We start from the raw sequence: 22,805 nt of genomic DNA on the forward strand, positions 1-22,805 counted from the left end.
TTGGAATAAGCCTAGAATGTACCATAGGACATTTCCCAGATCTTTCCAGCTGATGAGAAAACAGGAAAGGAAAAGGAGCTCCATGGAACTTGTTTTGGGAAGGAAGGAACGGGGTGGGGACCACTCCCAGCAGTGGGAGGGCCTGGGTCTAGTCAGCAGGGGGGTCAGGATGATGCATCCAGGAGCCAGAAAGACAAAACTGGGCCTTCTGGTGACTCAGTGCCTGCTGGTGGCACTGCCTTCCCCAGCACCTCTGAATCTCACTCGTCTGCAGTTAAGAACATGCAGACAAACATTCATGGCGGGACTTCTGGTGCTGTACCCTGGGGAACTCCTGGGGACAAGAAGTCCCCTGGCGGCATCAGTAAGACCCCAGCACAGCCAGGGAGGCTGGGAAATAACAGGAGATAAAAAGGAACAGAGGTGGGGATTGCAGAGTGTGCAGAGGGCAGGCTTGCCTCCTTTGGGATCTGGGAGCGGCAGCTAAAGTGTTAATAGCTGCCCCGTGTTGTGGGTCAGCTATGTGCTGGACACCAGGCTTCTCTGTGGACCTACAGATATGATACCATTCACTCCTCACAGCAACCTCCAGGGGAGGGGCCACTGCTATCCCCATTTTACACTTGGGCAAACCGAGGGTTATCAAGATACTTAGGTAGACACAGGTACTAAGTGGTAGAGTCAGGATTTGAACCTGGGGCCATCAGACTCCACAGCCTAAGCCCCATGATAGGGACTGGATGGATTGGAAAGGCCTTTGATTCTGGGCTGGTTTCTAGTATACAAGCCACTGGTGTGATGATGGAGGATCTTCAGGCCTTGGGGACAGGGTGGCTGGGATACTTAGGAAGAGTGGGGACTGTTCCCTCTTGACTCCCTTGGCTCTGCCGTCCTTAGGGGCAGCCAGTTCCTTCTGACCCATGTGTGTCTGTGTGGAGCATTTCTCCGCAGTGATGCTGTACTCAGAAATGTATATTGAGCATTTGTGACCAAAAAAAAAAAAAAAAAAAAAAAAAAAGGCCAGGCACGGTGGCTCACACCTATAATCCTAACACTTTGGGAGGCCAAAGTGGGAGGATCACCCAAGGTCAGGAGTTCAGGACTAGCCTGGCGAAACCCCGTCTCTACTAAAAATACAAAATTAGCTGGGCATGGTGGTGCATGTCTGTAAACCCAGCTACTAGGGAGGCTGAGGCAGGAGAATCACCTGAACCCTGGAGGCAGAGGTTGTAGTGAGCCAAGATCATGCCATTGCACTCCAACCTGAATGACAACAGTGAAACTCCATCTCAAAAAAGAAAAAAAAAAAAAAAAAGTGGGAGGGAGGGAATGAGCCCAGCCTGCTGAGACAAATGAAACTAACAGAGATAGGCTGCCTGCCCTCCCAGATGGGGGTAACTGCGCCACCACAGCGTGGAATCGGTGACTCAGTTGTAACCGTGATGGCGGAAGGTACAGCACGGCAGTTGGCTGTGCTGTCCAAGGCCCTCCAGGGACTGTCCCATCTCATCACACAAACTCTTTCCCCTTGTCCCTTTGCAGGCTCTCTCATCTGGCACCTATCGTTAGTGTCACCTGCTCCTTTGAGTGGCCCCTTGCCCAGGACACAGCTGTGTACCCTCGTGGCATCATCTGTGTGCTGGCTCAGGCCAGCCTGTGGTCCCTGCTCCCCAAGCCTCTCACTGAAGAGAAAGGCACTGAAAGAACAGGTGCCCTCAGCCTGACTAGTAGGCTCTGTCCAGATGGAAAATGACACCCAGCACCCTGCTGCCCTGTACTAGGATAAGGAGGGGTGCAGGGAGGCATGCATGTGCAGGCAGGTTTGGACATCAGGGACAGTAATTCCCATCTGTTATATCAGTTAGAGTCCAGCAGGAAAAAGACGACTCACTCACATTGGGTAATCTGAGGTGTGCTTTAAAAAGGGAAAAGGGTGGAGTATAAGGAAACCGCAAGTGAGAGGGAGTACTCTAGTGGGGTGGCAGGGGCGGAGTGGGGTGGATACACAGCTAGGCTTAAGGGGCCAGGGAAGGAAGTGATGCCAGAATCCTAGAGATAGTCATGATTACTCAAGAGTTGCCCAGCAGGAGAGTCCATAGCAACCTTGATGCTGCAGGGCAGGAGCCAGGGGATTCATTACCCCAAACTCAGTCTCCTCCTCTCCTCCATTCTCCTGCTGGGGCTCCCCAATAATGGAACATGACCAGGAGCCAAAGGGCAAGGGAGCCTGTCGATACCATCGAGAGAGTTCGGCGTCCCCAGGCAGAGGAAGGGCAGAAGGCTGGGGAGTGGGTCTGGAAGGCCCCACGAAAGACACCTGGCACATTCCCTAAGTACCTAGCATCCAGAGTTTACAAAAAACTTCCACACACTCAGTCCTCACAACAACCGTGAGGGAGGTAAGGCAGTGATTATGATCCCATTTCACAGGTTGAAGACACCGAGGCTCAGAGAGGGGAAATGACTGGCCCAAGGGGACAGGACTCATCTTAAGATGTCAAGGCCCTTGCAGGGCCTTCCCTGCAAGGCCCCCTGTGGAAGGAAATAGCTCTGCTGGACATGCAGCCACTGAAGAAAGCCCCCAGTCCAGAGGCTTGGAGACCACTGGAGGCTCTGGCAGGGTGACCCTGGGTCTCAGGAGAAATCCGTGCGGAGAGGGAGGGGCTTTTCCATTCCGCTGATGAGGAGCTCAGGCTCTTGGGACATTGTGGAGGTACTGGGCACCGCTGAGTTCTTCAAGCTGCCCACAGTAACCTCTTCCTTTTCCTCCTGCCGCAGGTGCCGGAGAACCTCTTGGGACAGCGAGAAGCTGCTGTCATCTGCAGGTTCTGGAACAGGGAAATGGGGGAGAGTGGAGAGAGGATCTTACACATTCCCACTCGAACACACCTAGAGGACTTGCTGAGAAGATCATCTAACCCTCCCTACCCCCTCTTCCTACCCACCCCCCAGCCACTGGGACTAGAGTTTCATGCAATCCTAGGCTAGAAGTGGTTTCAGGCCGGGCGCAGCAGCTCATGCCTGTAATCCCAGCACTTTGGGAAGCTGAGGCAGGTGGATCACGAGGTCAGGAGTTCGAGACCAGCCTGGCCAATATGGTGAAATCCCGTCTCTACTAAAAATACAAAAATTAGCCAGGCGTGGTGACGGGCACCTGTAGTCCCAGCTACTTGGGAGGCTGAGGGAGGAGAATTGCTTCAACCTGGGAGGTGGAGGTTGCCGTGACCCGAGATCGAGCCACTTCACTCCAGCCTAGACAGCAGAGCGAGACTCCGTCTCAAAAAAAAAAAAAAAAAAAAAAAAAGAAGTGATTTCAGAGAGAATGAAATTCCACCCTTTCACTTCTTTTTTTTTTTTTTTTTTTTTTTTTTTGAGACAGAGCCTCTATCTGTCGCCCAGGCTGGAGTGCAGTGGTGCGATCTCAACTCACTGCAACCTCTGCCTCCCGGGTTCACTCCATTCTCCTGCCGAGTAACTGGGACTACAGGCACCCGCCACAACACCCGGCTAATTTTTTGTGTTTTTGGTAGAGACAGGGTTTCACCGGGTTAGCCAGGATGGTCTCGATCTCCTGATCTCGTGATCCGCCCGCCTCGGCCTCCCAAAGTGCTGGGATTACAGGCGTGAGCCACTGCGCCCGGCCCCACCCTCTCACTTCTGAAGCTGAAGCTGATGTTCAGAGAGGAGCAGAAACATGCCCGAGGTCATACAGTGAGGGAGTAGTGGAGCCAAGGCTGCAGCCCCAATCTCCTGTGCCCAGTACATACTGGCCTGGGACTCTTCTGTTTCCTCTGGAATCCTAGATGAAGTGAGGGGCCCCTAGAACCCATCTCTTCAGGCTCCACTGAGGGACTACAGTCAAAGACCTAAAAAAGCAATCTGGTGTGCTGGGAAGAGGGGGGCTTCTCCCAGGGAAGGAAGGGCAGGCCCAGGGCATGGTGCTGCTGTAGCCCCTTCTGACTCTTTGGGAGACCCTGGGACCCCTGACTCCTCTTGCCCTCCAGCCTATCAACCTCTCACCCTATCAACTCCTCACCCGAGTAGACAATGAGGCGGCAGTTGTTCTGAGACTCAGGGTTATCTGCCAGGATGTCCTCCAGTGTCCGGCAGAAGAGTTTGACCTGCTCAAGCCGATCCTCCCGGCTAAATCCAGCTTGACCATATTGTGACATGGCAAACAAAGTCTGCAAGGGGGTGGCGTACTCCAGGACACAGGTGCCTGCCTAGAGGAGGTAAGAGGAAGACCAGACTAAGCCAGGGACCAGGCGGATGGAGAATGGAGGATCCAGTCTAGGCTGTGGCCCCCAGTACCACAGGCTGAGGCCCCACTCCCTCAGCCTGTAATGATAGAGTCCTGGGAGGTGGCCACCCTAATGGGGTCTATGCTGTCTGGCCTGCCTTTGCCTCTGATACCCAACTCTGAAATCAGGGACAGGGCCGGGCTAAATTTACCCTTCACAGATCCTTCTCCTAAGATCCTAGGGCAAGACCTGCAGAGCAAGGCTGTCAACTGCTCCAGCTAGGAATCAGGTCTGGGGCTGGGCTCTGGGGTTCAACTCTGATCTGGGTTCCCCTGCACCCACATGAAATCCTTCAGATGTTCTCACAGGCTTCGTCTGGGGCAGCTTTATGGTCAAGAGCATGGTATAGTCAAGTTGAAATCGTCTACTTTCCAATGGTGTCTCTGAGCCTCAGTGTCCTCCTCTGTAAAGTGGGGATGCTAACAGTCCCTACCCCATAGGGTGGTGGTGAGATTTCAATGAGGTGATCAGATGACACACCCAGAATAGCATCCAGCATGTAGTAAGTGCTCAATAAATGTTACTTATCATTATCATTCAGTGCTGAATCCTGCCCAGACCTGGGACCAGCTAGGGACACTACAGCTCAGAGAAGGGCAGTGAATTTTCATCAGCGCTTGGCTAGGGCCCAGGGTTCTGGGGTCCTGACCTCTTCCCAGAGACCCCCACTCCCCTGCACACTCACCCGCTGCCCGTTCTCCAGAAGCTCATAGATGCTGTTGCTGTAAACCCTATCTTTGATGCCAGCACGGTCAGCGGTCTGCTGGGGCAGTTTATCCAGGAAGCGAATGTTGGGATCAGCCATACTCAGGTTATCAGGCACCCCACAGTCCAACGGGAGGAGGATATACAGCCGCTGGCTCACTGCACCCCGTAGCAGGTTGTTGTAATGCTGATTGTAAGTTTGAATCCGGGCCTGGAGTCCTGAGGCAGGGAAGCCCAAGAAGTCATTCCTGCTAACCCTATCTCCCACCTAATTCAGGAGTGAGACCCAGGTCATTGGCCCCTGCAGTATGTAGGTGCCAGAGAATGGAGAGTCCAGTGCACCCTCATTATACAGGAGGCCAGGAGGGGCAGCGCCTCCAAAAGCCCTCCCCACCCCTTCTCTTACTGCACTGCCCTTTGCCCTCCCTCACTTCTTTCCTCAGATGTCTATGTCAGCCCCGCCCCTTTCCACCATGGCTTTCAGGGCTGAGAGGCAGGCACAGCCCTGGGAAGTGACATTTCCAGCATTCTCCTGTACCCAGATCAGTCTCCTAGCAGAAGCCCTAGGAGATAGCAATGAGATATGGAAGAGCTGCAGCTTTAGCCTGCAAGTCAGAGGAATAAAACACACAGGCTTAGGCCAGGCACAGTGGCTCACACCTGTAATCCCAGCACTTTGGGAGGCTGAGGCAGGTGGATCATTTGAGGTCAGGAGTTCGACACCAGCCTGGGCAACATGGTGAAACCATGTCTCTACTAAAAATACAAAAATTAGCCAGGCACGGTGGCACGTGCCTGTGATCTTAGCTATTCAGGAGGCTGAGGCAGGAGAATCACTTGAAACTGGGAGGCAGAGGTTGCAGTGAGCCAAGATCTTGTCACCACTGTACTCCACTCTGGGCAACAGAAAGAGACTTCATCTCAAAAAAAAAAAAAAAAAAAAAAAAAAAAGAGGCTCCACAGTGAAGTGGTCTAGGGTCCAGGCTCTGGACAAACCTGGGTTCAAATCCTTTCTCCTCCTCTCTCTAAGCTATGTGATGTCGGATAAATCACTTGATCTCTCAGAACTGCACTTAAAAAAAAAAAAAAACGCTGGGCACAGCGGCTCACGCCTATAATTCTAGCACTTTGGGAGGCCAAGGCGGGTGGATCACCTGAGGTCAGGAGTTTGAGACTGGCCTACCCAACATGGTGAAACCCGTCTGTACTGAAAATACAAAAATTAGGTGGGCATGGTGGTGGGCCCCTAAAATCCCAGCTACTTGGGAGGCTGAGGCAGGAGAATCACTGGAACCTGGGAAGCAGAAGTTGCAGTGAGCCCAGATTGTGCCACTTCACTCCCGTCTGGGCAAAAGAGTGAAACTCCATCTAAAAAAAAAAAAAAAAAAAATCTAAGGCCGGTGCGGTGGCTCATGTCTGTAATCTTAGCACTCTGGGAAGCCGACGTGGGTGGTTTACTTGAGGTCAGGAATTCAAGACCAGCCTGGGCAACATGGTGAAACCCCATCTCTACTAAAAATACAAAAAAATTAGCCAGGCGTGGTGGCGGGCACCTGTAATTCCAGCTACGTAGGAGGCTGAGGCAGGAGAAAGACTTGAACCCAGGAGGCACAGGTTGCAGTGAGCCAAGATTGTGCCACTGCACTTCAGCCTGGGCAACACAGTGAGACTTCGTCTCAAAAAAAAAAAAAAAAATCTAAAATAGTGATGGGCATGGTGACTCCTGCTTGTTACCTCCGCACTTTGGCAGGCCAAGGCAAGAGGATTGCTTGAGCCCAGGAGTTGAGACCAGGCTGGGTAACACAGCAAAACCCTCTTATTTTAAAAAATAAATAAACAAAACAGGAATGATTATTCCTTCCTCACAGGGTGTGAATTAGAAAATGCACATGAGGCCGGGCGCGGTGGCTCAAGCCTGTGATCCCAGCACTTTGGGAGGCCAAGACGGGCGGATCACGAGGTCAGGAGATTGAGACCATCCTGGCTAACACGGTGAAACCCCGTCTCTACTAAAAAATACAAAAAAAGTAGCCGGGTGAGGTGGTGGGTGTCTGTAGTCCCAGCTACTCGGGAGGCTGAGGCAGGAGAATGGTGTAAACCCGGGAGGCGGAGCTTGCAGTGAGCTGAGATCGAGCCACTGCACTCCAGCCTAGGTGACAGAGCGAGACTCCGTCTCAAAAAAAAAAAAATAAAAGAAAATGTACATGAGAGCACACAACATGCAGTAAATATTTATTGAAATAATTTACGGCTGGGCGTGGTGGCTCATGCCTGTAATCCTACACTTTGGGAGGCTGAGGCAGGCAGATCACTTGAGGTCAGGAGTTCGAGACCGGCCTGGCCAATACGGTGAAACCCTGTCTCTACTATCTACTAAAAATACAAAAATTAGCCAGGCTTGGTGGCAGGTGCCTGTAATCCCAGCTACTCGGGAGCCTGAGCCAGGAGAATCACTTGAACCTGGGAGGAGGAGGTTGCAGTGAGCCGAGATGGTACCACTGCACTCTAGGCTGGGTGACAGAGCGAGATTCCTTCTCAAAAAAAAAAGAATTCACGAGTGACCTTGGGTAAGTCACTTAATGGCTCTAAGCCCCATATTCCTTTCTGCAAACCAGGCATCATAGTGACATCCTTCATGCCTTGGGATTAAAGGATTTCGTAGACATGAAAACGCTTTGTAAAGTATAGTGAGTTCTGTGTGTTAAGAAACACAAGAGGCTGTGTGTCTTAGTGTCTATTTTGTTAGATCTAGAAATGGGGGCAGAGAGGATGGCCCACCTGGCAGGATCAGCCGCAGATATCCAATGTAATATGACCATGCCAGCCCATGGGCCACGTTGAAATTCCCTTTTTCACAGACTGCAGAGATCTCAGCTGGGGTCAGGCCCTGTGGACAGCGGGATGGGGATGGGGGGCCTCCATCAAGGACACCCAGTGAACTCCTCCTCCTCCTCCTCCAAGGCTTCCCAACCTGCTCCTGACTTGATCCCTCCTTTGCCATTGTCAAACCCACTGTTCCAGGACATTATACGTTCTACTCCATGGACTCCAACCTTTAAACCAGTTCCACTTCCAGTATTCAACTCAGGGCAGGTCACACCAGCCACAGCCTCCACTTGGCCAGAGCTTCTACCTCCCCCTGTGTCATACCTTGAGGCCCAAGAGGATGTTCAGTGCCTGCGAAAGGCCCAGGAGGGCAAGCATCCAAGTGAAGGGCAGGCCGACCGCATTTGGAAGGGAATAGTAGAAATAGCCGGACAGCAGCAACAGGGTCCCACGGTGGAATGGGCAGCCCAGGCAGGCCCGCACAGTCCTCCAGTAGCTGTCCCGGTACCTATGGGTGACAGCCAGGCCCCAGCCCCCAGCCCAGCTCAGCCAGAGAGGTTCAAGGAGGGGCAGGGCTAGGCATCAAGGGCGTGACACATGTTGGAAACCCTGTCACCGTGGGTACTGCAGTGAGTCACCTGGAGTGGATGTGGCGCAGCTCCTCAGCCAGGCTGCAGACCCCATTTAACAGCTGTCCCAGCTGCAGGGAGGCTAGGTGGAGCACCAGGCACCGGAGAATGTGCTCTGGTGACTCTCCTAGCCCCCAAAGGGTCCCCAGGCAGGCAGTCAGCAGAACCAAGGCTGCCTTCTGGGCCCCGTGACCCCTGGGACACGGGATGGATGGATGCAGACTGGAGCGGGTCATCTGTGGGCACCAAGAAATGCATGATCATTCTCCCCTTGCCCGCCTGCCCTTCTGGGACTGAGGCTCTGGCTGGGCATTTCCTCCCAGTTCCCCTTTCCCTGGTGCCCAGCCACTCCCAAAGGCTGCTCTTAGAGACACCTCTAGGAGACAGGCTGGGACTTAGTCACCCCAAAGCTCCTGTCTCTGCGATGTTTGCTGAAAACAGAGCAGGTCCTACACACACATGCCCCACCAAGCCCCAGGGAGACCACAGGTGTGGTGAAGAAAGAAGGCAGCAACTACCCCAGACCCAGACTTGAAGCTGTCCTGTGCAGCCCTACCCAACCAAGAACCCTTGGGGACCTGGGTTCCCCTGTCCCCGGAACTCACCCCAGGGAGGACCTTAGTCAATAAAGTGGAAAACAGAGCTCAGGGAGTGGGGATAGGGCAACCAGCAGGCACCCCCTCGCCTCTGGGTGCCAGGGGCCCTAGGCTTGGCATTCTGCCAGGCTGATCTTGAGCCTACCGTCTGCCTCCCAGACACAGGCTGCTCTGGATGATGACGAGGAGAGAAGGCCCGGCGCTACCAGCAGCCAAGGGCAGCTTCTCTGAGTGCAGCCTGAAAATGAGACGTTAACAACGATTGATTTCTCCACAACACTCTAGCCCTGGCGTCTCTCCAAACCACAGCTTTAGTGGTGCTGGGAAGGAGGGTATTTCCTCTTCCTGGGGAGAGGTAGGACCCTTCCCTCAAAGCCCTGATGAGCTGGACCTGAGTCCTGGGGTCAGGGGTGAGGTTTGAGAAAGACTCCGTTCCATTGCCCTATGCTACCCCCAAACCAAGCATGTTTAGAAACACTCACCACAGTCACAGCTCTGAACACCAGGTTCCCCTCAAGCCACCACGATCAAACACACTGTGCCCAACACTGAGCAGGACTCCACACGCTCAGCCAAAGGCAGCACACACATCACACGATGCTTCCCGTCTCATATTTTTCTTCTGGTTCCCAGAATGCAGATTCTTTTTCTCAAAAGTGTGACCTAGGAGGGAGGAGTGGAAAAATGAGCAGTTATTTCCGGTAACAAGAGCTTTTTTTATAAAGCGCTTGGTGGGAGAGGAGGGGCACAGAGGAATGGGGGTTTGGCTCTTTGCAGGAAACGGCCACGCCTGTGACTTCTCCAAGAGAGCCTGCTGCTTCTGGTTGTGGGGATGATATTAGGTAAGTGCAAAAGTAATTGCGGGCCTGGCACAGTGACTCATGCCTGTAATTCCAGCTCTTTGGGAGGCTGAGATGTGTGGATCACTTGAGGTCAGGGGTTCGAGACTAGCCTGACCAACATGGTGAAACCCCATCTCTACTAAAAGCAAAAATTAGCTGGGCGTGGTGGTGGGCGCTTGTAATCTCAGCTACTTGGGAGGCTGAGGCAGGAGAATCATTGGAACCTGAGAGGCAGAAGTTGCAGTGAGCGGAGATTAGGCCATTGCACTCCAGCTTAGGCAACAAGAGTGAAACTATCTCAAAAGAAGAGAAAAGAAAAATGATCTAACCTACATTGTTTGAGTGTAGGTTATAAAATCCCATGCATCAACCTAATAATAATAATTAATAATAATAATAGTAATAATAATAATGTGTTTACCTTGTTCCAGACATTATGCCAAGTGTTGCATATATCACTTCACTTGTATATCATTTCACCAGCCACCCTGTCAGGTAGGTATAATTCTAGCCCCATTTTATAGATGGATAATCCAAGGCTCAGGGAGGTGAAATAACTGACCTAAGTAATTGAGAGTGGGGACTTGAAGCCTGGTGGCTTGCTCCAAAGCCCAACTTGCTCTGGCCTTGATTTCATGCCAGTAATCCCAGCACTGGTGGCTAGAAGAGCCACCAGAGCACATTCTTCAGTGCCTGGTGCTCCACCTAGCCTCCCTGCAACTGGGACAGCTGTTAAATGGGGTCTGCAGCCTGGCCGAGGAGCTGCGCCACATCCACTCCAGGTGAGTGGAGGCCAAGGCAGGAGGATCACTTGAGCCCAGAAGTTTGAGGCCAGCCTAAGCAACATAGGGAGATCCCATCTCTAAAAAAAAAAAAAAAAAAAAAAAAAAATTAGCCAGGCATGGTGGCACACGCCTATAGTCCCAGCTACTTGGGAGGCTGAGGTGGGAGCATCACTTGACCCCTGGAGGTAGTAGAGGTTGCAGTGAGCTGTGATGGCGCCACTGCACTCCAGCCTGAGTGACAGAGTGAGACCCTATCTCAAAAAAAAAAAAAAAAAAAGGCCAGGGGCAATGGCTCACCCTTGTAATCCCAGCACTTTGGGAGGCCGAAGCAAATGGATCACTTGAGGTCAGGAGTTCGAGACCCGCCTGGCCAACATAGTGAAACCCCATCTCTACTAAAAATACAAAAAATTCGCTGGGCATGGTGGTGGGCACCTATAATTCCAGTTACTCCAGAGGCTGAGGCAAGAGAATCGCTTGAACCTGGGAGGCGGAGCTTGCGGTGAGCCGAGATCGTGCCACTGCACTCCAGCCTGGGCAACAAGAGCAAAACTCCATCTTAAAAAAAATAAATAAATAAAGTCCGGGTGCAGTGGCTCACTCTTATAATCCCAGCAATTTGGGAGGCCAAGGCAGGCGGATCACCTGAGGTCAGCAGTTCGAGACCAGCCTGACCAACATGGAGAAACCCCATCTCTACTAAAAATACAAAAAATTAGCTGGGCGTGATGGTGCACGCCTGTAATCCCAGCTACTTGGGAGGCTGAGGCAGGAGAATCACTTGAACCCGGGAGCAGAGGTTGCAGTGAGCCGAGATCGTGCCACTGCATTCCAGCCTGGGCAACAAGAGCGAAACTCCATCTCAAAAAAAAAAAAGAAGAAGAAAGAAAGAAAAAGAGAGCAAGAGAAAGGAAGGAAGGGAAGGGAAGGGAAAGTCTGAACTACATTGTTTGAGCATAAATTATAAAACCCCCATTCCAGAGAGGGGCCTGCCCCACACTCAGAAAGAAGGAACACATGCTCAGAGAGGCCAAGAAGAATCTAGACAGACGGGTGTGGCTGGGTTTCCCCACTCATTCTATTAGCATTAGCACATACCCTTTCTGTCCAATTATATTTCAACAAGGGTGTCCATACTTTGATGAACCTAAACATAAAAATAGACAATTTGCCCTCTGTCTTTAGGTCTTCATTCTGAAGGCCTCTGTGACACATAAAACTCTGATCAAATAAATTTGTATATTTTTCCTCCCATTAACCTGCCTCTTGTCAGTGATTTTCAGCAAGCCTTCACAGGGCAGAGGGGGAATTTTTCCTTGGCCTTGATGCAAGCTTTTAGTTCCCTTGGGGTGGGAATTGTCTCTGGCTACAGTAAGCTGCTTCAAAAACGGGGCAGGCCTGGAGAATGAGGCTAGAATGGCACCTGCAGAGCAGCAATAGTTCATTCCTATACAGGTCAGAGGGTCCTTGCCCTGGACCCTTCCCCACATCATGACTAGGCACGGGAAGACACACATTCATAGATGCCCTGGCCTCAGAGGAGCAATGAGCCTTCCTGGAAAGTCTGGTTTTTCAAAATCATGTCCTAAGAGTGCAGGACACTTTCTCTAACCTACAATAGGCTCACATAAAGACCTAGGAGAAGGCCAGGGAGTGGCTCACGCCTGTAATCCCAGCACTTTGGGAGGCCGAGGCAGGCAGATCATGAGGTCAGGAGATCGAGGCCATCTTTGGGAGGCTGAGTCAGGAGAATCACTTGAACCTGAGAAGCGGAGGTTGCAGTGAGCCAAGATTGTGCCACTGCACTCCAGCCGGGGTGACAGAGCGAGACTCTGTCTCAGGAAAAAAAAAAAAAAGACCCAGGAGAATATATGACAAAGTACTAACAAAGGTTCCTCTGTGCAGTTGGAATATGGGTGATTTTTATTCTATTGCCCTTTTTTGCTCATTGTGTTTTCTAAGATTTCTTTTCCTTACATTGAACATGTATCATTTGTTTAATGTTTGTTTGTTTATTTATTTATTTATTTATTTATTTTTGAGACAGAGTCTGTCTCTGTCGCCAGGTTGGAGCGCAGTGGCGCGAACCTGGCTCACTGCAACCTCTGACTCCCTGGTTCAAGCAATTCTCCTGCCTCAGCCTCCAGAGTAGCTGGGATTACAGGCATGTGCCACCATGCCCAGCTAATTTTTGTATTTTCAGTAGAGACGGGGTTTCACCATGTTGGCCAGGATGGTCTTGATCTCCTGACCTCATGATCCTCCTGCCTTGGCCTCCCAAAGTGCTGGGATTACAGGCATGAGCCACTGCGCCTGGCCTGTTTAATGTTTAAAATATGCCGTAAAGAAAGAAAATCCAGCTGGGCACGGTGGCTCACGCCTGTAATCCCAGTGCTTTGGGAGCTCAAGGCAATAGGATCGCTTGAGCCCAAGGAGTTAAAGGCTGCAGTGAGCTATGATCACACCACTGCACTCCAGCCTGGGCAACAGAGCAAAACCTAGTCTCAAAAGAGAGAGAGAGACAGAGAGAAAGAGAGAGAGAGAGAGAATTCCAACATTGTCTCAGTCTTAAGACCTCCTTCCGGTCAGGCGTTATGGATCACGCCTGTAATCCCAGCACTTTGGGAGGCTGAGGTGGGAGGATCACTTGAGCCCAGGAGTCCGAGGCCAGCATGGGCAACATAGGGAGACCCTGTCTCTACCAAAAAAAAAAAAAAACCACCTCCTTCCACTTCCTTCTGTCCCCTCTCCCTCCCCTACCTGCTACTCTGGGCTCATTTCCCTGAATCTGAATCTGCTCTAATGCAGGCCTTGCAGGCTCAGAAGGCATTGAGGCCAGGTCATGCAGACAAAGTAAGCTGTGGCTTGGCCAAAAAGAGTGGGAATGATGGGGGCCAGGGAAGCCAGGAGGCCAGCCTAGCCTGGCCTGACTGGAGAGAAAGGTCTTATAAGGTAGGGGAGGGAGTGCAGTCTGCGAAGGGAGCAGAGGCCCCGTGCCGCCTGAGCCTTCCAATGCCAGGCCAGGATTTCTGCACACCCTTTATCCATGCAGTTTATCCCTGTGTGTACTGTGCTCTGCATGGGATAGGACTGCTGGTGCACGTGCCAGGTCAGTACTCATTGTCATGGCATCTACAGTTGGACAGGGGAATGGGCAGAACACAACTGTATGAGTAAGTAGTTAACTACAGATGTGGCAGGGCTACGAGGAATGCACTCAGCCTATTGCTGTGTGCAGAAGTTGGAATACCCAGGGTCAAATTTCCCTGAAGGCGGCCATTTATGCTGAGTTTGGGAGGAGGATGGGAGTGATGGGGGGTGGGTGGGTATGCAACGTTCTGAAGGGAGCAGCACACACAAAGGCCCTGGAGTAGGAAGGAGCCAGGCCGGTGGAGGAACAGAGCAATGGCTGGTGTGGCTGGGGCATGTAAGCATGTTGCCTTCAACATGCTTATGTTAGTTTCCAAGAACTGCCATAACAAAGTATCACAAATTTCGTGGCTAAAAACAACAGATGTTTATTCTCTCATAGTTCCAGAGGCTAGAAGTCCAAAATTAAGGTGTTGGTAGGGCCACACTTCCTCTGAAATCTCTAGAGTAGCAGTCCCTAATCTTTTTGGCACCAGGGACCGGTTTCTTGGAAGACAATTTTTCCATGGATGGGTAGGGGGATGATTTCAGGATGAAACTGTTCCACCTCACATCCGAACATTAGTTAGATTTTCCTAAGGAGCACGCAACCTAGATCCCTCGCATGTGCAATTTGCATGTGCAATTCACAATAGTTTGTGGTCCTATGAGAATCTAATGCCACCACTGATCTGACAGGAGGCAGAACTCAGGCTGTAATGCTCGCTCACCCACTGCAGCCCGGTTCCTAACAGGCCACAGACCAGTATTGGTCCAAGGCCCAGGGACTGGGGACCCCTGTTCTAGAGAAGGATCTCTCCTTGCCACTTCTACCTTCTGGTATTCCCAGGTGTGCCTGGACCCAATCTCTGCCTACTTCGTCACATGACATTCTCCCTTCTGTGTGTCTCTGTCTTCACATGTCCTTTCTTCTTATGAAGACACCAGGCAAGGTACAGTGGCCCATGCCTGTAATCCTAGTGCTTTGGGAGGCTGAGGCAGGAGGATTGCCTGGGCAACATAGGGAGACCCCATCTCTAAAAAAAAAAAAAAGAAAGAAAGAAAGAAAAAAAAGGAAAAAAAAAAAAGGCCAGGCACAGTGGCTCATGCCTGTAATCCTGGCACTTTGGGAGGCAGAGGTAAATGGATCACCTGAGGTCAGGAGTTCGAGACCAGCCTGGCCGACGTGGTGAAACCCCATCTCTGCTAAAAATACAAAAAATTAACTGGGTATGGTGGCAGGCGCCTGTAATCCCAGCTTCTTGGGAGGCTGAGGTAGGAGAATCACTTGAACCCAGGAGGCGGAGGTTGCAGCGAACTGCAATCACACCAGCTTGAGCAACTCTAGCTTGAGCAACAACAGCAAAACTCCATCTCAAAAAAAAAAAAAAAAAATTACCTGGGCATGGTGGCTAACGCCTGTAATCCCAGCTTCTCAGGAGGCTGAGGCAGGAGAATCACTTGAGCCCAGAAGGTGGAGATTGCAGTGAGCTGAGATTGCACCACTACACTCCAGCCTGGGGGACAGAATGAGACTTCATCTCCAAAAAAAAAAAAAAAAGCACCACTCGTTGGATTAGGACCCACCCTAATGCCCTCTCCTTACTCAGTTGCATCTGCAAAAGCCCTATTTCCAAGTTCCAAGTAAGGTCACATTCACAACTACCACAGGTTAGGATTTCAGCATTATCTTTTTGGAGACACAACTTGATTCATAACAGAGTCAGTGGTATAAGAATGGGACTGGAGGGTGGGTGGGACCATTGTGGCCTGTGGCCAGGGCCTCAGTACCTAGGAAGCGTCACAACAGCTGCATGCATGGGATTGTTCTCAGCAGTCAGACACACATCAGCTGTATTGACAGGCAGGGACATCACAACTCTTCCAGACTGACCATCTGGTCCTCCGAAGAGGAAGCTGAGGGCCACGGAGGGAAGTTAGGCCCAAGTTCCAGGCTGCCTGGCTCATTGGCTGCAGCTCTCAGGCCGGTGGTGCTGAGTTCCCACACGCCTCTCCACGCCTGCTTCTTCCTCTGGTAGTTGCTTCTTCCCTCCAGACACCTTGGAAGTGCTGGCTCTCATTTCTATTTCCAGCTGAGTTACAGCTCTCACAAGTCTTCCCTGAAACTCATCATCAGTGCTTCTGGTGAGAAATAAGCCCCCATGCTTTCATTCAGGGGACCCTGGGCCTTGGACAGAGTGTGAATGGGGTAGGGAGGCCTCTGGCCTCTACGGAGCCACTCTTTTGCCCACACAACCTCAGTGCCCCTTAATCCTGCCAGAACAGGGACATTGGGGGGATTTTAATATCAGTTGATCACAGTAGACCTGGTTTCCAATCTGGTCTCTGCTTCTCCTGGCTGTGTGACCTTGGCCCGGATATGCAACCTCTTTAAACCCAAATTTCCTTATACCTAAAATGGGGATAGCAACATCTTTTATCTGACAGAATTATTTTGAGAATGGAAAGAAAAAATGCATAAATGCATGTGCAGACCTGACTTGTAAATGCTCAGTAATTGTTAAGGTTTTGTTTTTTTTTTTTTTTTGAGATGGAGTCTCACTTTGTTGCCCAGGCTAGAGTGTAGTGGTACAATCTCAGCTCACTGCAACCTCCGCATCCCGGAATCAAATGATTCTCCTGCCTCAGCCTCCTGAGTAGCTAGGACTGCAGACACATGCCACCTCACCTGGCTAAGTTTTGTGTTTTTAGTAGAGACGAGGTTTCACCATGTTGGCCAGGCTGGTCTCAAACTCCTGACCTCAAGTGATACACCCATCTCGGCCTCCCAAAGTGCTGGGATTACAGGTATGAGCCACCTTGCCCAGTCATTTTTTGTTTTTGTTTTTGTTTGCTTGTTTGTTTGTTTTTGAGACAGGGTCTGTCTCCCAGGCTGGAGTGCAATGACAATCACAGCTCATTGCAGCTTTAACCTCCCAGACTCAGGCGATCCTCCCACCTCAGCCTCCCAAGTAGCAGGGACTATAGATTTGTACCACGACACCTAGCTAATTTTTGTGGGTTTTTTTTTTTTTTTTTTTTTTTTTTGTAGAGATGGGGTTTCACCATGTTGTCCAGGCTGGCTTAGAACTCCTAAGCTCGGCTGGGCACGGTGGCTCAAGCCTGTAATCCCAGCACTTTGGGAGGCCGAGGCGAGCGGATCACAAGGTCAGGAGATCGAGACCACAGTGAAACCCCGTCTCTACTAAAAATACAAAAAATTAGCCGGGCGCGGTGGCGGGCGCCTGTAGTCCCAGCTACTCAGGAGGCTGAGGCAGGAGAATGGCGGGAACCCGGGAGGCGGAGCTTGCAGTGAGCCGAGATCGCGCCACTGCACTCCAGCCTGGGCAACAGCGTGAGACTCCGTCTCAAAAAAAAAAAAAAAAAAAAAAAAAAAGAACTCCTAAGCTCAAGCAATCCACACACCTCAGCCTCGAAAAGTGCTGGGATTACAGGTGTGAGCCACTGCATCCTGCCAGTAATTGCTAACTCTTATCACCCACCACCAGCACCATCACCATCATTATCACCACTGACAATCAAACTCTTGGAGTTGCCAGCCCCTCTCACCTTGGTTTCTACCTTGGGCTCAAATCACCTCTCCAGCAGACACAGAGATTTGATGTCTAATCCAGGGGTGGCTTCTGGGTCTGACTCCAACTGCCCTTCTGTTATAATTCTATTGTCCCATCATGGAATTAACTATTGTGTCATGGTCTTCCCTAAACAGGGTGCTATCCTAGTAGACATGACAAGGAAAGAGGGGCCAGATGATGGCATGATTGGAGGCAGGGAAGCACAGCTGGCTGGCTGAGCTGGTGCATCTTCAGGAGGTGAACAATGAACCCACATTTTGTTGGAAGGAGGTATCTAGCCGGGTGCAGAGATCTACCATTTATTTATTTATTTATTTATTTTTGAGATGGAGTTTTGCTCTTGTTGCCTAGGCTGGAGTGCAATGGTGTGATCTCTGCTCACTGCAACCTCCGCCTCCCAAGTTCAAGCAATTCTCCTGCCTCAGCCTCCCTAGTAACTGGGATTACAGGCATGCACCACCATGCCCGGCTAATTTTGTATTTTTAGTAGAGATGGGGTTTCTCCACGTCGGTCAGGCTGGTCTTGAACTCCCCACCTCAGGTGATCCACGCCCCTCAGCCTCCCAAAGTGCTGGGATTACAGGCGTGAGCCACTGCGCCCAGACTTATTTATTCGTTTTGATAATAGCTTTATTGAGATATGTCATATATTATATAGCTCACCAACTTAAAGCATGCTATTCAATTCAATGGTTTTAAGTATATTCACATAGTTGTGCAACCATCACCACGGTTAATTTTAGAACATTTTTGTCATGCCCAAAAGAAACCTGTACCTTTAGCCATTGATATTGTTTGACTGTATCCCCACCCAAAATCTCATCTTGAATTGTAATCCCCATAATCCCTACATGTCAAGGGTGGGACCAGGTGTAGGTAATTGGAAGATGGGGTGGTTTCCACTATGCTGTTCTTATGATAATGAGTGAGTTTCATGAGATCTGATGGCTTTACAAGCATCTGGCATTTTCCCTGCTTACACTCATTCCATACTGCTGCCCTGTGAAAAAGGTGCCTGCTTCTCCTTTGCCTTCTGCCATGATTGTAAGTTTCCTGAGGCCACCCAAGCCATGCAGAACTGTGAGTCAGTTAAACCTCTTTCCTTTACAAATTACCCAGTCTTGGGTATTTCTTCATAGTAGTGTGAGAATGGACTAATATAGCCATCAACCCCCAACCACCAATACCCCTACCTCATCCCCAGACAACCACTAATCTGCTTTCTGTATCTATAGATTTGCCTATACTGGACACAACATAAATGGAATCATGCAATATGTGATTGTGTCCGACTTCTTAGCATCTCCGGTTTTTTGGCTGTTTTTCATGTGTGTGTTTTTGAGATGGAGTCTCGCTCCGTCACCCAGGCTGGAGTGCAGTGGTGCAATCTCAGCTCACTGCAACCTCCACCTCCTGGGTTCAAGCGATTCTCCTCCCTCAGCCTCCTGAGTAGCTGGGATTACAGGTACGAGTCACCATGCCCAGCTAATTTTTTGTATTTTTAGTGGAGACAGAGTTTCACAATGTTGGCCAGGCTCATCTCGAACTCCTGACCTCAGGTGATCCGCCCTTCTTGATCTCCCAAAGTGCTGGGATTACAGACCTAAGCCACTACGCCCTGCCCTTAGCATCATGTTTTACAGGTTTACCTATGTTGTAGCATGTATCGTACTTCATTTCTTTTTATCCTTTTTATTGCCAAAAACATTCCATTGTGTATAATATTCCATTGATATACCACTTTTATTGACCATTAATTAGTTAAGGACATTTGAGTTATTTCCACTTTTTGACTATTATAAATAATGCTGCAATGATCATTGGTGCCCAGGTGTTTGTGTGGACATACATTTTCATTTCTTTTGGGTATGTACCTGGGAGAGGGGATGCTTGGTCCTGTGGTAACTCTAGATAAATGAACTTTTGAAGAACTGCCAGACTGCTTTCCAAGTGGTTGCACCATTTTGCTTTCCCACTAGTTATGTGTGAGGGTTCCAGTTTCTCTGTATCCTAGTGAATATTTGCTATTCTCTGTCTTTTAAATTCTAGCCATCTAGTGTATATAAAGTGATATCTTATTTTTTTATTTAAAAAAATTTTGGGCCAGGCTCGGTGGTTCTCGCCTATAATCCCAGAACTTTGGGAGGCTAACGCAGGTGGATCACGAAGTCAGGAGATCGAGACCATCCTGGCCAACATGGTGAAACCCCGTCTCTACTAAAAATACAAAAATTAGCTGGGCATGGTGGTGGGTGCCTGTAATCCCAGCTACTTGAGAGACTGAGGCAGAAGAATTGCTTGAACCCAGGAGGCAGAGGTTGCAGTGAGCCGAGATGGTGCCACTGCACTCCAACCTGGTGACAGAGCAAGACTCTATTTCAGAAAAACAAACAAACAAACAAACAAAAACAAACTGGGGGCTGGGTGCAGTGGTTCACGCCTGTAATCCCAGCACTTTCGGAGGCCAAGGTGGGCAGATCACCTGAGGTCAGGAGTTCAAGACCAGGCTGGCCAACATGGCGAAACCCTATCTCTACTAAAAATTAGCCAGGTGTGGTGATGCATGCCTGTAATCCCAACCACCCAGGAGGCTGAGGCAGGAGAATCGCTTGAATCTGGGAGGTGGAAGTTGCAGTGAGCCGAGGTCATGCCACTGCACTCCAGCCTGGGTGACAGAGTGAGACTCCATCACAAAATAAATAAATACAAACATACATACATGAATAAATAAATAAATAAATGAAATAAATTGCTGGGGGCCTATGGTACAGGGTGAGCAGGGCCTGAATCAGGACCCTAACCTGGACCTGACCTGAATTGCAACCCCAACCCAACTGCAACCCTGACCACGACCCCAGTGCATTTTATAGAGAGGAAGTCAGACAGGGAAGAAGAAGAATAGGATTTGATGTCATCATGTTGTCCGGCATCCACGGGCCTTTATTCAGAGTTGGGTTAGAGCCTCCATCTGGAAAATGTGGATGCTAAGTTGGGCATTATGTGGTTAACCTGACTTATTTTGAGCAGTTGGCGCTCCCGTCTTGAGGAATGCAGATTCCAGCAGTGGCCCAGGGCAAAGAGTGTACGTCATTGATGAGAGCAGGAAAATGAAACTGTTTAGTCAGACTTTCATGCCAGCTGTTTGTGAGATGCTATCTACCCCAGGGACTATAATCACTGGCACAATCCTAGTCCCTAAAGGAAAGCCACTGGCCCTTGTAGAAGAAATCAGAAACAGAAATGACGTGAAGGTATTTAATGTCTCTAAGGAAGACAAAAACCACCTTCTGCCAGATATTGTGATGTGTGTGCAGAGAAGCAGGAAGTGAAGACAGGAAGTGAAGAAAGACGCACATGTCTTCACTGCTTTTCTACCCGTGAAGGAGTGCCCAGTTCAAGAAGACCCCGATGGAGTCCTGCCTGTTGAGGCTGTATGCCTCTGGGGTTATGAAAGCTTGTGGGCTTTTCTAGTGAAAATGTCAAATGTTTTCCATAAAATGTTTAAAAGATCAAATTAGTCTTAATGCTGGATTGTCTGTACAGGATTAATAATACATTGTGGCTTATGTATGCTTAAAGATTTCTGTTTATTTCCTCTTGCAGTCGTGCACATGATTTGGGTAAATTATGAGATGAGAAATGGTTTTCAAAGTATTGGATGGAATTTGCCCCCACTGAAGTTTATAAATGTGTTCACAGGGATGGGGGAAAAATAGTTCATTGCCTAATCAATTTTGCAGGTCATGAAAATGAAATTCCTCTCCAGGTGCAGCTTCAGTCTCATGCAACTTAAAATAATAACAGTTATTTGATTTTTTAAAAAAATTATTCCTAAAGAAAACCTTTTTAGGTTATCTCCCCCAACTCTTACTGTTTGTTTCCTTATTGCTTAATAAATATAAAAATGAATCTAATGGTTACAAACAAACAAAAAAAAATTTAGTCCGGGAGCAGTGGCTCATGCCTGTAATCCCAGCACTTTGGGAGGCCAAGGCCAGCAGATCACTTGAAGCCAGGAGTTCGAGACTAGCCCGGCCAATGTGGCAAAACCCCATCCCTACTGAAAATACAAAAAATTGCTTTGGGCCCTAGGTTTGTGTGGTCTGTGTCTCAGACTACCCAAGGTCCCCTCGGATCATCTGGAGAGGCACCCGGACCTGGAGCAGTGAGCAGAATGAATACCTTCTAAGACCAGAGTGGCAGCTCCAGTAATCAAGAACCCGTTTTGAGGTGTAGTGATGCATGGAGGGACTTGGAGCTTGCTATTGGAGTTCTCCAGGCTGAACAGCAAATTAAAGATAACTTGTGAGTGGTCAAAGCTCGGATTCACAGTTGCATAAGCTGTTGCCTGGAATGTCTTAGAAGTCGTGAGGTGTGGCTATATGAACAGGTGGACCTCATCTATTAGCTTAAAAAGGAGACACTTCAACAGCAGGCTCAGCAGCTCTACTGCTTATTGGGCCAGTTCAATTGTCTTACTCATCAACTGGAGTGTACCCAAAACAAAGACCCAGCCAATTCAGTCTCTGCATGACTGAAGAGACTGGGCAGTTTGACCCTTAAGCCTAAAGATTCAACTGTCCTGCTCTTTGAAGCTGACACAACTGCTCTGCGCCAGACCATCACCACATTTGGGTCTCTAAAAATCATTCAAACTCCTGAGCACCTGATGGCTCACGCTGGTTCCTCAAATATTGGGCCCTTCCTGGAGAAGGGAAGCTATATCCCAATGCCAGAGCAGAAGTCAGCCTCCAGTATTGTAGCTGTCCCTCTCGGCTGGGCGCGGTGGCTCAAGCCTGTAATCCCAGCACTTTGGGAGGCCGAGACGGGTGGATCACGAGGTCAGGAGATCGAGACCATCCTGGCTAACACGGTGAAACCCCGTCTCTACTAAAAAAAATACAAAAAAATTAGCCGGGCGAGGTGGTGGGCGCCTGTAGTCCCAGCTACTCGGGAGGCTGAGGCAGGAGAATGGCGTGAACCCGGGAGGCGGAGCTTGCAGTGAGCCGAGATCGTGCCACTGCACTCCAGCCTGGGCGACAGAGCGAGACTCCGTCTCAAAAAAAAAAAAAAAAAAAAAGGAGTTTCTCTCTTGTTGCCCAGGCTGAAGTGCAATGGCACGATCTCGGCTCACTGCAAGCTCCGCCTCCCGGGTATTCTCCTGGCTCAGCCTCCCGAGTAGCTGGGATTATAGGCATGTGCCACCATGCCTGGCTAATTTTGTATTTTTAGTAGAGACAGGGTTTCTCCATGTTAATCAGGCTGGTCTTGAACTCGCGACATCAGGTGATCCCCCTGCCTCTACCTCCCCAAATGCTGGGATTACAGGCATGAGCCACTGTGCCCGGCCTACCTTTTCTTTTGTTACTTTTCCTTTTGGTACCATATCTAAGAAA

The 22,805-nt window shown here is 49.9% G+C and overlaps 1 protein-coding gene and 2 pseudogenes across 5 annotated transcripts; 2 read left to right on the forward strand and 1 right to left on the reverse strand.

Moving 5' to 3' along the window:
* Positions 1-1,901: 1,901 nt before the first annotated feature.
* On the reverse strand, positions 1,902-9,919 carry STING1 (stimulator of interferon response cGAMP interactor 1). 5 transcript variants are annotated; one of them, XM_015141010.3, is made up of 8 exons: positions 9,540-9,919; positions 9,203-9,295; positions 8,471-8,697; positions 8,157-8,340; positions 7,785-7,893; positions 4,987-5,225; positions 4,037-4,223; positions 1,902-2,828 (listed from the first exon to the last, which is right to left on the reverse strand). In XM_015141010.3, exons 3-8 carry the CDS (start codon positions 8,695-8,697, stop codon positions 2,635-2,637), a joined length of 1,140 nt encoding a protein of 379 aa, XP_014996496.2. In that variant the 5' UTR covers positions 9,203-9,295; positions 9,540-9,919; the 3' UTR covers positions 1,902-2,634. The 5 variants fall into 5 exon arrangements, with proteins under 5 accessions (XP_014996496.2, XP_077793215.1, XP_028705922.1 ...); XM_077937089.1 differs by having other exon boundaries at positions 4,037-4,249; positions 4,951-5,225; positions 9,540-9,889; XM_028850089.2 differs by having other exon boundaries at positions 9,067-9,295; positions 9,540-9,879.
* On the forward strand, positions 9,890-21,833 carry LOC114679043 (cancer-related nucleoside-triphosphatase pseudogene; annotated as a pseudogene).
* Positions 21,584-22,303, forward strand: LOC106998949 (nuclear receptor coactivator 4 pseudogene; annotated as a pseudogene).
* The last annotated feature ends 502 nt before the right edge of the window (positions 22,304-22,805 follow it).

Source organism: Macaca mulatta, chromosome 6, assembly GCF_049350105.2.
Source record: "Macaca mulatta isolate MMU2019108-1 chromosome 6, T2T-MMU8v2.0, whole genome shotgun sequence".
NCBI classification, from domain to species: domain Eukaryota; kingdom Metazoa; phylum Chordata; class Mammalia; order Primates; family Cercopithecidae; genus Macaca; species Macaca mulatta.

Coding starts and splice junctions, on each gene's coding strand:
- STING1 (XM_015141010.3), bottom strand. CDS start 8,697: ATGACCCGCTCCAGTCTGCATCCATCCATCCCGTGTCCCAGGGGTCAC. Junction 8,341..8,470: donor CTGCGCCACATCCACTCCAG/GTGACTCACTGC, acceptor TGTCACCCATAG/GTACCGGGACAGCTACTGGA. Junction 4,224..4,986: donor TTCTGGAGAACGGGCAGCGG/GTGAGTGTGCAG, acceptor TACCTCCTCTAG/GCAGGCACCTGTGTCCTGGA.